At 40.3% G+C, this 15,674-nt stretch overlaps 2 protein-coding genes and 1 pseudogene across 2 annotated transcripts in view; 2 read left to right on the top strand and 1 right to left on the bottom strand.

Moving 5' to 3' along the window:
* cpne4a (copine IVa) overlaps positions 1-15,674 on the top strand; it is a 486,687-nt gene that overhangs the window by 356,702 nt on the left and 114,311 nt on the right. The gene's annotated exons all lie outside the window — the stretch shown is intronic.
* LOC119898182 lies at positions 2,756-6,465 on the top strand (annotated as a pseudogene).
* Positions 9,759-13,217, bottom strand: LOC119898181 (C-X-C chemokine receptor type 3-like). The gene is made up of 3 exons (XM_038712369.1): positions 13,064-13,217; positions 11,133-11,537; positions 9,759-11,006 (listed from the first exon to the last, which is right to left on the bottom strand). The coding sequence occupies exons 2-3, from the start codon at positions 11,526-11,528 to the stop codon at positions 10,272-10,274; spliced, it is 1,131 nt and encodes a 376-aa protein (XP_038568297.1). The 5' UTR covers positions 11,529-11,537; positions 13,064-13,217; the 3' UTR covers positions 9,759-10,271.

Here is a 15,674-nt window from a genome sequence, read left to right as displayed (position 1 = left end):
ATTATAATTTCTTGCCATGTATATCTGTTCTTGCAGCTCAGTGCTTTAAAATGGAACTTTGTGTTGCAAAAGATGGAAATAAATTCATTTTGTAAAAACCCGCCCTCTATGCGATGTACAGAAATATCATGTAATATATGCATCAACACCTCAGGTTCTCTCTCTCAAGTTTACTCTCTGACCAACTTTCATCCAGCACAACATGTAGCTGCCAAGAGCATTGACAGATCTCATAGTTAATGCAGCCAGTGGAGGTGTATTCAGATCAGAACTTGATATGTAAGCAGCTTTTACATGTTGCAATGGATCGAGGTGGAGTTTTCATTTTAACTATTTATATACTGCTGAGTTGTTTAATCTATAACAATACACATTTTTTATAAACTGATGACTGCCAAAGAACTAGTAATATTGAGGTCAATTGAACAGAACCAAAATGAAGCATGGGAGAGGCAGCGGTTGAAAAGCTATTCAGATCCTTTACTTGGGTAGAAGTACCAATACAACAGTCTAAAATTAATGCTTTTCAAGTAAAAATCCTGCATTCAAAATCCTAAGAAGTATGATCAACAAAATGTACTTGTTCTACAGTAAAATGGCCCCTGTGACTGATATATTATATTCACATTATAGACATTATTAGATTGTTAATACTGATGTGTCACTGTGTAAGATACTAATGTAGCTGGTTGATGTGTAACTACTCTAAATACAGTGAGTTAGTTTTGTCCCCAACATGCAGTCTGACCTGCGTGAAGGGTAACTTTTTGTGTTACACATATTTGTATTCAGTTTTCTCTAAACATTTTTGTCTCTGTGAAATGTTGGATAATTTTACACATACATCATGACACCACTAATCTTTTGTCAATGCATTTTCTAAGTTTGAGTATATTGTTTATGTAAAATCTTTATGTAAAAGATTTTATTTAGCATAAGTATCCTGACCATAGGAGTCATTTACTCTGGGGACACGTCCCCACCACTTTTTGAATTGGCTAATTTTGTCCCCATCACTTTTTGAAAGCATTTGTTAAAAATTTTCAGAAAAACAGCTTGCAACAAGAAATGTTAAATAACAAATGAAATTGCTTTGAGAAAGGTTTATTTGCACAATAAGAAAACATGCAAGGCAGTTTAAATCTAGAAGAAGCAGATGTGCATTGTCCAAGAAAGTAACTTAAGCTACTGATTACTGCACTATATTCCATTATATTTTTATATTTTGAATTGTCACCTTCCATCTGAATTTACTGATCCTGACAAACCGGTTGGAACAGGCCCTGGTTGTATCTATTGTTCAGTTTTGGAAACAGCTCAACGGCTCCGCCTATTGGAGAGCGGCTCCTTGTGCGGCTCATTGTTGAACTGCTTTGTGTCCAGCGTGAATCAGCGTGTGAAGATTGTTGCTTCGAGTCAGTCAAAGAAAGCGATTAAGCGGAAGTAGCGTAATTTGGCCTTCAAAATAAAGCACTGCATTACACGATAAAGCCCTGGCCAGTTTGCTGCCCTAGGCAAGATTTCACCTGATGCCCCTGGATTTTTGTTCATAAACTTACATAAACAAACTGCACAGGTTTGTCTTGTTTTTTTTTTTGAAAATATTTTGGAAACACAAACACACAACGTATTATAGATACAATATAAATATGTATTATATATATTATGTTATTGCAGAAAAAAACTATATTACAGAAACCTTGCTTTCAGCATATGTAACATTCCAAAAATTATAAATAAGACCATTGCACAAAAAATAAATAACTATACACAAACTTGAATGCACTATGCAAAATGTTTAGCAAATGTTCTACAGCCTTACTCGCCTTGCCTTTCCAGCCGCAGCCGACAGCTGTTGTGAGACCACATGATTTATGCTAATGACTGAAAGTCCACTGAGACGTTCTTGAGCCATTGTAGATCTCAGGTAGTTTTTAATCAGTTTGAGCTTAGAGAAGCTCCTTTCTGCAGCAGCGACTGTCACAGGTAGAGTGGCAGAGATTCTCAGAGCGACCCACATATTGGGGAAAATTTCCATCAGCTTCTTCTCGTGCAGGAAAGTCAGGAGCTCAATGTTTGTCATAATTTTTGATGTCAGATGTGGAAAGTTTTGCATTTCTAATACAAGTTTCAATTTAATTTAGCGAACGTTACAGGCATCGTGATCGTCGAACTAACTTAATGCAACACAGATAAACTGATCACACATCATTACCTACCTCTGTGTTTTTCGCGTTTTTTTCCTCTTCTCTTTTTTTTCTTCCCTGGGCACCAGATGGTTTCGGTCTTTTTGACATAATGACAACTTATCAGTGTCAGTGAATTCGGCCATCCGTCACTCACAATCACCACAGGTAACGGATGGGGTTTTTTTCAGCAGGGCGGGGGCGATGGAGATTGGTGCGTCACTCAGTCGGACCGGGGGGATTCAGGATTCCCCCCGGATTCACGATCGCTTTTTTTAATCCATAATATTTAAGTTGTATTAGTAATAAAAAAAATTATAAAAAAATTAATTTGGGCGCTCGGGCGCCCCAAGGGGTGGCGGCGCCCTTAGCATTAGCCTATTCCGCCTATGGCCCAAGACTCTTGGGCCATAGGGTCTGTGCCTTTGTTATGAGATCCTGTCCTTTTCATGACAAAACAAATAGCACTATCTATTTGCCAAATCTTTTCTCGTGGGTTTCTGTCTGTGACGCTGCAATGATTGCCATCACAGATTTTATTTTGAAAATATGTGATGACAGTGTTTCGATTTTCCCTGTGAATTGGCAGATTTGGCAGAGGTCGCGATGTACCGAGAAGGGTGACGTTTGATGAACCAAAACAACGCAGTGGGTGTTAAAGTGCATGTAAGTCCATTCTGGACATGCAGGTTAATGACCTACAAGATTACAGTCTGTAGGCGAAGTGTGTCCGTGTTGTAAAACTTCCTGCAGGTGAAGCGCAGCTTTTCTCATCGTCTGCCTTTTCGTTTCTTTCCACAGCTACGCGGAGGTTTTGTTTTTGTGGATACAATCTCAGTTGATTTTAACAGACTATTTCCAATTTAATTTTACTTAAAGTTTGCGGGGAAACACTTACAACTTTTTTGTTTCGGATTTCGGCCGGACTTGAGGATTGCTGACAGCTGCAGGAGCCCGTCCGCCTCCTCTCTCTCCAAAAACAAGCGGCTGTAGTCGATAGTGCAAAACTGTTGACGCCGGTGTGAAGGCAGACGTGCAGGTTGAAGTCATTACTTAGTGTCACCACAGAGATTGTCTGCCATTGTCTGCCAAGCTGAAGCTCTTTATGGTAAGTAAAATAGTAGGTAGATAACAACATACGTGCAACTCAAGATCAAGGGCGTCACTTTGTGTTGAAAAGTGGTGGGGATATAGTGGGTCAGACAAGGGGTGTGAAGAGACACTTAGCTCGCGAGACGTCACAAGACGCAATATTTGGTACACAAGAACGAGACGAAAAGATCCTTAAACGGTGTTTTAAAGATATCGTCAATGCTGAGATATATAAGCGGGGGTCTTGGGGGACCTCCCCCAGGAAATGTTTCTGCACCTATTTATGGTGTAAATATTTTTATCTATGTACAAGGAAACACAACATGTAGGTAGCACGTGACATTTCAAAATAAATAAATATAATAGAATATTATAGTCAGTGCAGCTCTCAGGCATTCTTTGTTGCTTTCACCTCTGTTTCTTCTTAATGTGCAAATAAACCTTTCTAAAGGCTTTTTCATTTGTTATTGAGCTGCAAGCTATATTTCAGAACGTTATTTAACAAATTATGCTTTAAAAAAGTGGTGGGGACAAAATCTGCCATTTCAAAAATCTGCCATTTCAAAAAGTGGTGGGGACATGTCCCCAGTGTAAATGACACCTATGCTCAAGATTAGATTTCAGTTTTGTCTAAGATAGACTTTTGAATGTTTGTTAACTAGAGAATTGTTTTCCTGCATAATTTCAGTTGTAGCCATTCTTGCAGATGTTCAGGCCTTTCCCTTTCTCTTTCAAAACGGATTCCTGTTCGTATCTACCAGCACTGTTTGCCAACTCACCAACAAAAAGTGATAATAGCCACAGCCACTTTGTATGACATATATTCATACATTTTAAGTGTGTGTGCTTGCGTGCATGGCAAACGGGAACATGTGGTTTCCGTTTAAACTCACTCCACTGTTGCCTCATACAGTGACTTTGCATCATGTGACATATGTCTGAGTTGGGGTGTGTTTATAAACCCTCAGCTGGGATTCCCATGGGGAGATTTTCAAGAATTGACTTCACTCTCACATGGCTGATTGACCATACAGAGAAAGAGAGGGAGGACAGTTTATAAGCTAGGGTTTTTTGACATCTGAGTTCTGAGGCACTGCAGCTTTTTTGATCTCTTTCTTTGTTTAACCTTTTTGTCTAAAGTAGATGGACATGGAAGTGGAGCTTGATGGATTATTTCGCCATAACAGCACCTTTGACTACAATGACTACAACTATGAGTACAAAGATATTGATTTAAAAGGCAGTAAAGAGGTGTTGATCCCAGTTCTGTACTCAGTGGAGGTGGTTATAGGTCTGCTGGGGAACGGGCTGCTCTTGGCCATTCTGGCTCAGAAGAGGCGATGCTGGAGTATATCAGACACCTTTATCCTCCACCTGAGTGTCGCGGACATCCTACTGCTGGTGACACTGCCCTTCTGGGCTGTACAGGCCGCTCAACATTCTGGATGGTGCTTTTGGGGTTTTCTCTGCAAGCTCAGTGGAGCTGTTTTTAATGTAAGTATACAAAGTGGTGTGTAGAACAGGCCCAGACTGGAAAGTAAAAGAGAAATCTTTACAGTGAAGCTGTGAGAAAGTTGTTTTTGGGTGAATTGTGTTTGGCTGTAGGCCATTACTTCCTGCCTAATCCAGACTCTTGACAGACTAGGGTCAATGTGCTTAATGTTATTGAGCAATTGTTCTCCCCCAGTGACATTCACATTTCTCTAGGCATCTCAGCATTTCTGGGAAGAGGCAGGAGGAGGGGATCTGAGTAGGGGAGAAGTGAAGTGATAAAGATGGCTGGAAGTTCCCGTGCTTAGTTTAAGTTTTTGTTAAGTTTTCCTTTACTTTTTCCTAGATCAACTTCTACTGTGGGATCCTTCTGCTGGTTTGCATCAGTCTTGACTGCTACCTGTCCATCGTCCACGCCACCAAGCTGTACTCCCAGAAGAGGCCAATGTTAGCTCATATCAGCTGCCTGTTGGTCTGGCTCAGCTCCCTGATCCTGACCATCCCTGACTGGATTTTTATGGAGGCAAGGAAAGATCCATCACAAGTGAAAACACTGTGTGCTCACAACTACTCTGAGACCCTAACTGAACTGAAGCTGGTGTCACGCCTATTCCACCACACGCTGGGCTTCCTGCTGCCTGCAGCCACACTGATCATCTGCTGCTCCTGTATCCTGCTGCAGCGCAGCTCTAAAGGTCTACAGAGGCCAAGGGGTGTCATGGTTATTCTGCCCCTGGTGGTGGTCTTTTTTGTCTGCTGGATGCCATACAACATCACACTCATTGTAGACACGATCACAAGCAGCTCCAAAGAGCCGAATGACGGTCTATCTGGAAGTCCTGCAGGTCATCTCAAAACAGCTCTGATGGTCACATCTGCTCTGGGCTGCATTCATGCCTGCCTCAGGCCTCTGCTCTATCTTGGCCTGTGTGGAAACTTCAGAAACGGATCCTGGCAATGCTGACATGTGCTACAGTTGAATCTGAGCGCTCGCTATGGGACTTAGGTGTGGGCGAAGACCCCCTTCCTGATCAGAGTCATGAGGGAGAAGAGCTGAACCAGATGACAAGTGTAGATCATCAGGTGCAGTCAACTGATCAGTGCTGATAAAGGGACAAAAATGCCCTCCTGTGACTCATAAATGGCCTGAACAATGCTCCAGCCCTGCGGGGAATTTAGTGTGAAGTCATGTCATGGGTTTAAGGGGAGGAAGACTACATTCTGTCTAATGATCAGAAATAGATATTTATAATGACTCTGTCACATTGTATTTTTGTGAAAGTTTCAGAGCCACGTCATGGTGACATATACAGTCTGTATTTTTATTTTGTAATCCCTCTTGCACAGCTTTAGCTTGTCACCCTAAATCATGCTTTTTGTGCTCAATTGTAGATATATGTATTTTTATTGTGTCATTATTATGATTATTATTTAAAAAGCGAATAGTTTTTCCATGATTTTATATATAGTGAAAGAACTGTTGTGTCACACTCACCATAAAGCTAATACCATAACGTTTGAAATTGAAAAGACTAAGCTCTTCTTCCTGCCAGTGTTATTATGATCTTCCATTAAACAGTCCGACACAGTTTATAACTTTATGGCTGATAACATATCACAAAGTGTTTCACTTTCCGTTTTACATGTTATCTTGCTCCGTTCAAGCAGTAAAGACTCTGTGAATTCCACAATTGCGCAGTGAGTGTGTGATGGATTTTTGTGTGTGACCACAGTGCAGTGAGGGAATTTCCCCTCGGCGAATCCCACTGCCTTTTTACTTTTTGACCTAATTCTTGCAACATTAGTGAGTGGACTGTAGGAGACAGGATGACTGAAACAGGTGATGATGTCATCAGTCAGGTGACAGAGAAGCAGGAAGAGGAGGAAAAGCTCTCTTTTCACCTAACGACTTCTGTTTGTTTGGTGAAGACAGAACAGTGGCGTGCTTTATGCGTAAGGGCCTCTGACTGGAAGAAATAGTGTAGGTGGCAAATGGTGGAAAGAATAGCGAGAGAACATAAAACCTTATTTTAAAGATCACATCATAAGCTGAGAAAAACATCTGTGGTTTCACCTCCACCCTGCTGTGCAGGCTATGGCTTGTCATGCACACATGATTTCTGGGCTGGAGGCAAGACAACCACGTGTTAAATGTTACCTGAATTATGTGTACTTTCACATGTGGTGTTCTTTTAGAAACTCGATGACAGTAATTTCACACAAGAAAAGAAACTTAACCTCCTCCCAGGTCACCTATTCTACTTCTCTTTGTGCTTGAAGTTCATCACGAGCCGAAGACACATGAAAAATGTGGTCTAATCTGAGAAAAAACGCATCACGTTTACAGCATAACTGGTTATAATTAGTCTTGAGTATTGCATCATATTGAAGTGTTCTTCTAACAAAGACAACCTAAAAATAAACAACCTGCTAAGAAGGACTTTTCTTTAATGATTAACAAACCTGTTATAAGTACAAACAAACTTTGTTATACGGTCCAAAAGCTTTATTTAAGTACAAAGTTAAAGCACATGTTGACCACATACCACACAGATCTTCCCACTTGACGTGTTTGAGGTGAATCAGACATATGGCACTTTAGGATTATGCTTTTTAACACCCTACCACCCTGCTGTAGTCAAGTGTTTGCCTCTCATATAAACTATGAATAAGATGTGTTTTAAATCGTAGCAGTGCTGGCACGCTGTGGTTTTTATTGGTTGATAAGGAGAAGTCTGCCACTAGTCACAGCATTTCTCTGTGTTCTTTTGTTCATCGATTTCTTGTTACTTCTCTGCTTAAACCACATGCGGCAGGATGTGCGGCTGCTTTTTGTTACTTTGTTTCAATTCCCTGTCAGAAAGATGTGAAATACTTCCAGTGAAACCTACATGTGGGTTTTCAGTTTTTGAAGCTGTCCTTGCATTTATCAGATTCAGGTTTATTGTAGTTCTACATTTTCACATACAAGGAATTTGCCTTGGTACATATTTGTCCTTAACAGTACACATAAACATAACTATAGAAATATAAATATAGAGGAATGTGCAGAAATGTATAACATGAGCAATAAAGACCATGAGATAGTGGACTGTGGCCAATCGGTGGGGTCACGGGGAGAGGTGTTAGTTTTGTCCTGTTGTCTTTAGAAGCAACAGTAGCTGGTTCAACTCGTTGGCAAGGCGAGAGTCGTTCATGGAGTTGGGGGATTTAGGTTATAGTTGGTTATCTGTCTGAACTCCTCCCTCGGACAGAAGCAGAGTCATTTCTAGAGAACTGGTGTTGAAGATTCTGAGGACAGCCCTTCAGCATCTCGCACTCCCTAAACCTGGCCCCATCTCCGCGCCTAAACGCCTCTTCCTTTTCCAACCTTAGCTGTGAACCAGGTTTTGTTGTTGCTGAAACAGGTGCGTTATGGTATACGGCTGTCCTCACAAAAGCTGACGTATGACATATTAGCCTAATCACCTGATCCTAACTATTACCATATAGAACATTTTAGAAATTACTATAAACAAAAGGTCAATATATTAAAACGTCTCAGTACACACAGAAAGAAGATAGAAATGAATGATGCAAAATCTGACTTATCCTAAAGTTCACGTTTGTGAGGTTTCAAATTTATCTTAGAAGGTATCTTTTTTCAATTGTGCAAAAACAGTTGAGAAAACCTTTAGTAAAAACTTAACAAATAAAACACTTTACAGTCCACAATACTTTTTAAATGAAGTACTTGTGTGTTTGGATGATAAATTTACATGAATACAAAAGAAAGACATAATACCAGGAGGAGATGAACCTCAAACAACAGCATATCGGCTGGCTCCTTACATACAGTGGAAGCTGCATTACTCTAAGCTCATTAAAGAAACACTATAGACTATATATATATATATATATATATATATATATATCGTTGAACAGGCACTCAGTACAAGATATATATGTATAGAAGAAGTGGCTGATATCAAGGCTGGAAAAGGCTGGACTAAAGGACAGCACAGAAGCACTAATCATGGCGGCACAAGATCAAGCACTGAGTATAAGATCAATAGAGGCAGGAGTAGACCACACCAGGTAGGACCCCAGGTGCAGACTCTGCAAGGATGCCCCTGAGACAGTACAGAACATAACAGCAGGGTGTAAGATGCAGGCAGGAAGTGCACACATGGAACGCCATAACCAGGTAGCTGGCATAGTGTACAGGAACATCTGCCATGAGTATGGGCTGGAAAGCCAAAATGGAAGACACTTCCTTAGGTAGTTGAGAATGAACGAGCTAAGATCCTGTGGGACTTCAAGATCCAGACTGACAAACTGGTGATGGATAACCAACCAGACATCGTGTTGATCGACAAACAGCAGAAGAAGGCTGCAGAGATAGATGTGGCAATCCCAAGTTACAGCAACAACATGAAGAAGGACCACGAGAAGCTTGAAAAACACCAAGGGCTGAAAGAGGAGCAAGAAAAGATGTGGAAAGTAAGATCAACAGTGGTGCCAGTGGAAATCGGAGCACTGGGGGCTGTGACCTCCAAATTGGGAGAGTGGCTACAGCAGATTCCAGGTAAAACATCAGAGGTCTCTGTCCAGAAGAGTGCAGTCCTAGGAACAGAGATACTGCACAGGACCCTCAAACTCCCAGGCCTCTGGTAGAGGACCCGAGCTTGAGGATGACACATACCACCCCGCACGGGGTGAGAGGGGGATTTTTAAATATATATATATATAACTTTTATAGTCACTTAGATTGCTGTTGAATGGCCTCTTTGACTGGCCACAAACCAAACTCTGAAACATTTTCTATTATATTTTATATTTTATAAATCACAAATGTTCACATTTTATTTAGTTTGGTCATTTAACTGTTTATATTCTGTGAACAGTCAAATGGTCTAAAAGTAGTTTCAAAGCCTTGTCTATACTGCCAGGTATGTTTGCCTAAAAACAGTAACATTTTAATACATTTGGCCTAAAAACATACTGGTAGATGATTAAAAAAACATTTTTGTTCTTTATTTATACACTCCTTTTACACCAACATTATGAAATATGCAGCATGTGATACAACATTTTTCATTTAAAAGTTTATATGTAAAACAGCAGATATACAGCGGTAATACTTGCAGCATAATACATGATTTACTTATATTACAATGTTGTCTTGCAGTCTGAAAAAAGAGAAATGCTCTTTTTCTGCTATACAAGGAAAATAGATCTGCTGCCTACAAGTGAGCTGCAGGTGTGTAACCTCAATCCCCAGATAGACAAAATTATTTTGGATGGATGGATGTTTATGTTCAGCTACTAATTTTATGTAAAGCACTGCCTTCTTGAAGTGTGCAGTACAAATAAACTTGCCTTGCCTTGTGAACAGGAAATTGAAAACCAGCATAGCCTGTTACTAGTAATATAACACAGGAAATATACAGAGACACATTGTACAGTCAACTGTTCATTTCTTCATGTTGTCAGTTGTAAGCTTATTCAGGTTTGTGTCCCTCAGATCGCGATGGAGTTGGAGGTGTCGGCAGACTCAGACCAAAAGGAGCTTTTCCTGCTGCTGACAGCAGATTGGAGTTTGCCACTTGTCTGGAGCTTGCAGCCTAGTGACCTCAGGATGTTCATGAGCTGACGCCGGAACTTCACACCCACAAAGGCATACAGGATGGGATTGAGGCTGCAGTGGAGGTAACCCACGGAGGAGGTGACTGTCTTCGCTTTCTCCAGAGATGATCTGACTCCACAGGGATCGCTGCTGTTGCTGGAATGAAGTGTGTCCACCATGAGTGTGATGTTGTATGGCGTCCAGCAGAGAAAGAAAACCACCACCACGGCCATGATGACCCTGAAAGCTTTCTGCTTTTGGAGGCCCTGGGAGCCGCACCGCAGCCGCCGCAGGATGCAGGAGTAGCAGAAGATCAGGACAGCTGAAGGCAGCAGGAAGCCCACTGTGTGGTAGAGCAGCCGTGATGCCAGCCGCCAGTCACCTACCGACTGAGAGGCGAGCTTGTAATTGCGGACACACTCAGTTGTAGCTCGTCTGTCATCCCTCACATCTTGCAGAAAAATCCAGTCAGGGATGGAGAGGAGCAGGGAGAAGAGCCACACGGCCAGGCAGCTGACCTGAACGACCCAAGGATTCCTGCGGGAGTACATCTGGGTAGCATGGACGATGGACAGGTAGCGGTCCAGACTGATGCAGGCCAGCAGAAAGATCCCACAGTAGAAGTTGATCTGAGGGTACAAAGAAATCAGCCAAAGCTAGGTGAAACATCTTTTTGTTGCAACAACTGTCCATTTACTATCATGCACTTGAATGCAGACAGTTTTAGCGCACCTTTCCTGCTGGACACCTCTTACCGTAAAAACAGCTCCAGTGATCTTGCAGAGAGGAGTTCCAAAGGTCCATCCCCCAGCTTGAGCGGCCTGTGCAGTCCAGAAGGGCAGCGTCAACAGCAGGAGGAGATCTGCCACAGCCAGGTGGAGGATAAAGGTGTCTGTCACACTCCAAGTCCTCTTGCTCTTAGCCAGAACTCCCAGCAGCACACCGTTCCCCAAGACACCCACAATAAACGTCACCGAGTACAGTACAGGGATGAACACCGCCTCAAAAAGCATGCCCTCTTTCAGGTCGCATATGTCACCCCCATCGCAACAGTCTCCATAAGTTTCGTTGTTGTCATATGCGAATAAATCCTCAAGGTCATCTAAATTTAAATCCGAGCCGGTTAATGTATGCACGCCACTAAACTCCATCGGTGAACTCTGCACAAAAAGAAAAGAAATCTATACATTAAATTGGCATTTGACCTGTGTAGTTTATTTCAACCACAAGGGGGTGCTGTGTAGCTTTAAACAAATCTATCTATCTATCTATCTATCTATCTAGGCTATCTATCTATGATTTTTGGCTATGGCTATTTAAAGCACATTTCTCTCATTTTAATTAAATGTTCTGTAAATACAGTAAAATAACAGACAGAATTAGACCACATAAAAGCAAGATAACAATTCAACAGTATTTATCATTAGCAGATTTCTTTGGGTCAATGAACATCACGTAGGCATCACATGTTATCATGAACTTCCAGATGCAGCATTTACTTTGTTATCATAAACAAATAGGCTACTACATCAAGGTCAGAGAAAAAAGGCGCTTAATTACTACAGTAAGAGATCGTTATTATGGGCTGCTCTGCCGCAGACAGCCCTTTCAGGTGAGTGAAAGTTGGGGCATGTTACGTGAATCCGTGTGGACCTGATGCGCCTTCTTGTTCTAGTCACCCCTTTATGACGTGAACCGTTAATCAGCTGTCTTTTGGCTCATGACGAACATATCCACAAAAATCCATTTGGAAGTTAATGCGACTTTTTGCTATACCACAGTCACTCACACAGTCACGCCGTATTTAGTTTATTGGAATTAACTAATTATTGGGTTTTTATTTTATTTATTAATAGTTTTTAATTGTTATTAACTGATTGCTTTATGCCAATCAGCATGATCTCAGTTCCTGTTTAGCTGGAGAAAGTTTTTGCCATTTCAGTATTTACTGTCGCCTTTTTGCTATAGCCGATAGGGAAGAGAAATTGATGCACGTCCAAGAGGAAGCATGTCAAAAATATGCATTACACCAAGTAAAGAGCTTTGATGCACTAAAATATGAATCACAAGGTTAATTTGGCATCTGTAACTTGGTGCATAAATTATCATTTGGTCATGTTTTTTTTAATCTTTACACTTTTGCCTCATTGCTTGATACGTCACAAAATGCAACTTGAATGTCACAGTAATTTAACAGCACACCCTCAAGCTAAAAACCACATCACAAAACGCTGTGGTATTTTTCTGTGAACTAAATGTGTGAGACAAAATTACAAATAGAATCAAAGTTCATGTTCATATTAGTTAATACGGCAAAGGTGTAGGCCTACCCTACATTAAAGCACAGAAGTAGCAGAAATGCATCATACTCGTGATTCACAGATTGGAATTAAATTATTCAAATAATAAATTATATAAGGTAAATGGTCTGTTCTTGTAGGCTATAGCACCTTTCTAGTTTTCCCACCACTCAAAGCACCCTACATCACATTCAACCACATTCTTATGAGCGGGGGCTAAGGTGACATCTGCTTATTGCAGACTGGGGGAGCCATGGATCGAACAACCGACCTTCTGATAAATGGACCGCAGATTTACCACCGGAGCCACAGCCGGATGTGATGTAAGGTTTCCCTACTGAAGAAAAATATCATCCCAAAAAAAAAGGTTTAAGATTATAACTTACCAAATTGTAATCCTCTAATGTATTCTTTGTATTGTAGCTCCGCCGGGCTTCACAGCAGAAATGAGCTCTATCTAGAGACCCAGTGATGTCAGTAACATCTGTAGAGCCCCCACACAGAGTCAAGACTAAAAACCCGCCTCAAACCACATCATCAGCATTCAGCATCTGACAAAAAGGAGCAACACAAATGGGGAAAATGTTGTTACTGTTGTATTAAAAAAAGAGTTATTGTGATTGTAACCTCAACTATTCTATTTTACCTTTTATTTATAACATTTCTTTTATTGAAAACACAAGTCAGAGATCTGGTTGGTGATTCAGAAAAGGTTTAGAAACAAACTAGCCAAACAGACATTAAATGGCTTTTTAAAAAATAAATTCCTTGTAAATTAGCATTTATTTTAATTTTTGTAAAACTCAGACTCTCCCTGCTGCCCTCTTGTTCAATGTTAATATAGGGACTTCACACCTACGCTATAAATGCCCAAGATGTCATAATGTGGTTAGGCTGTACATTTTCCAACAAACACTTCTTTGAATTGAACAGACCGAATATGAAAATAGGCCTCCTAACAGTTTACAGTGGTTTGAATATGTTTTCGAATCTCTTGGTGTTAAATAGAAATACATTGTGCTGACTTTGTAGAATATGCTGTGACAATACCGTAATTTTATTGAGTCACGCTTGCAACCTCAGTAGAACATTTGCATTTATTCTGGCCATTGAACAACAGCATGCAACCTTTACTTTCAGACATTTTGTACTAGCGGGTGATTGCCTTTGGTTATCAGACATGGTCTTCAACTTCCTTAATGAACTGCATTAGAGACCAACCATCATCACACCACTTGTCCAAACCACAGATGTACTGCATGAAGGATCTCTCATTTTTTGTTTCAATTTCTCTAATGCATAGTATAGGTAATTCATTCATGTGTGTGATCGCAGCATGCTGGCCTGATTATGTGAATTTTAATGTATCATTCAATAGAGATGTTGAAGGCATTTATTCAATTTCCGAACCACACATTTAGATTAGATGAGATCACTTTTTTAATGCCCTGATTTGTCTTCCATGCACAATGACAATAGCAAGAGAGGTTACAGCAGACAACGTGTGAAACTGCCACAACAGTTATAACTAACACAGAAACTAAGACTTTTTAAATATGACATTAGTGAAGCTTAGAAGCCTGCTTAGCCACCACATTACAATTGAGCAATTAATAAATAAAAGTATGATTATAAGTGATGCACCTAAAATCAAGACCAATAAAATACACATGAAACAAAAACTAAAACAATCTTAGAACTTATAGCAAGAAACCACTATGCCTGTGTGTTTGTAGTCTGGATTTTCCCCTGTAAAAAGACAGAGACATGTGAAAACTGTACAACTGCAAGCACAGCAGTAAAATGAGTATCCATATATGCATCATGCTGTTCACCTTTATTATCTTACATACCAAATGACAGGAACAGCAGAGGATTGTTTATGAGTTGCATTGGAACAGTATTGACACACAAACAACAGCAACTCACACCTATGCAATTAAGTCTAGACAATAAGCCTGATGAGCATGAATGGAAGATAAGAATCAAAATAATGAATGAACCTCTTCGTATTGTCAGTTTATCAGTGAAAAATCTTTTATTGTCTGTTTATCAGTGTAAAATCTGACCATAAATCATTTTTTACTACCAGTTCATAGGTGCAGTCATCTTCCTCCAAACCCCAAGATTTTTATCACACCTTTTTTTTTGTTCTTAGTATTGCTCATGCAAATAACGACACCTGCAACGGCATGGGGTGTCTGTCTGCTTCCCCTTGCCTGTCTTCTGCACAAAAGGTTCAGAGCGTGTTCCTGTTTTTTTCACACCTTTTCTTTCCTCTTTTGTTTGCAGAGTTATGCAAGTCTTGTGGTGAGAGATGTTGATGGAAGTGCAAGCATATGGCCATGAATGTCAAGACAGTGACTTTTTCAGCCCACAGCTACAAAAAACTCTTCTGGAAATGAATTCAGTTGTGGTTCATTTTATTTAAAATGTAAACAGCATGCACACCTGACATTTTACTGTATGACTGAGTTGTGACCCAGTGTAATAAGCCTTTCCTGCCCTAACTACGTAAGTGTTTTGACAGGAAAAGGGGTCTTATTTTTCAACACCACCTGTTCAATGGTGTGCATGTCAGTAACCAACATTTCCCCCTCACAGTACGCTTACAACTCTATACCACATTTTTTGAAAAATCACTTTTTTTAAATGCTGCCACGTGTCTGTAAAATATGTCAAATGTAAAATGATAAAAAAAAAAAAGGTGTGTGTATATTTTTCACAAGGCATGCTAGGTTACCAGTGTACCCCTAAATTTGGGTTAAAAGTATAATAGTGAAACCATGGAAACATGTCACTTGAGGAACTGAAAAATAAATCTGTTTCATTTGCTAGTTTTGATTCCTATAATCCTGTACCATAGTGTTGGTTGTCACATTGCTAGGTTTAAATAGCAACCAGTTATTTTTACACAGCTAGTTGTGATCAGTGTACTAATTCAACAGTAACAGCCATCACAGGTCAGAGGCTCACAGCAATATAAGATGATGGCTA

This window comes from Micropterus salmoides, unplaced genomic scaffold, assembly GCF_014851395.1.
Source record: "Micropterus salmoides isolate LMB-PRFRI ecotype aquatic unplaced genomic scaffold, ASM1485139v1 Ms_hic_scaffold_11, whole genome shotgun sequence".
NCBI lineage: Eukaryota > Metazoa > Chordata > Actinopteri > Centrarchiformes > Centrarchidae > Micropterus > Micropterus salmoides.
Note: the sequence above shows the minus strand (reverse complement) of the source record. Positions and strands in the feature narration are given on the sequence as shown.

What these genes read in the sequence shown, in the direction of transcription:
- LOC119898181 (XM_038712369.1), bottom strand. Translation starts at nt 11,528, where the DNA reads ATGGAGTTTAGTGGCGTGCATACATTAACCGGCTCGGATTTAAATTTA. An exon ending in TCACTGGAGCTGTTTTTACG is followed by an intron (nt 11,007 to 11,132) that starts GTAAGAGGTGTC and finishes TTGTACCCTCAG; the next exon opens with ATCAACTTCTACTGTGGGAT.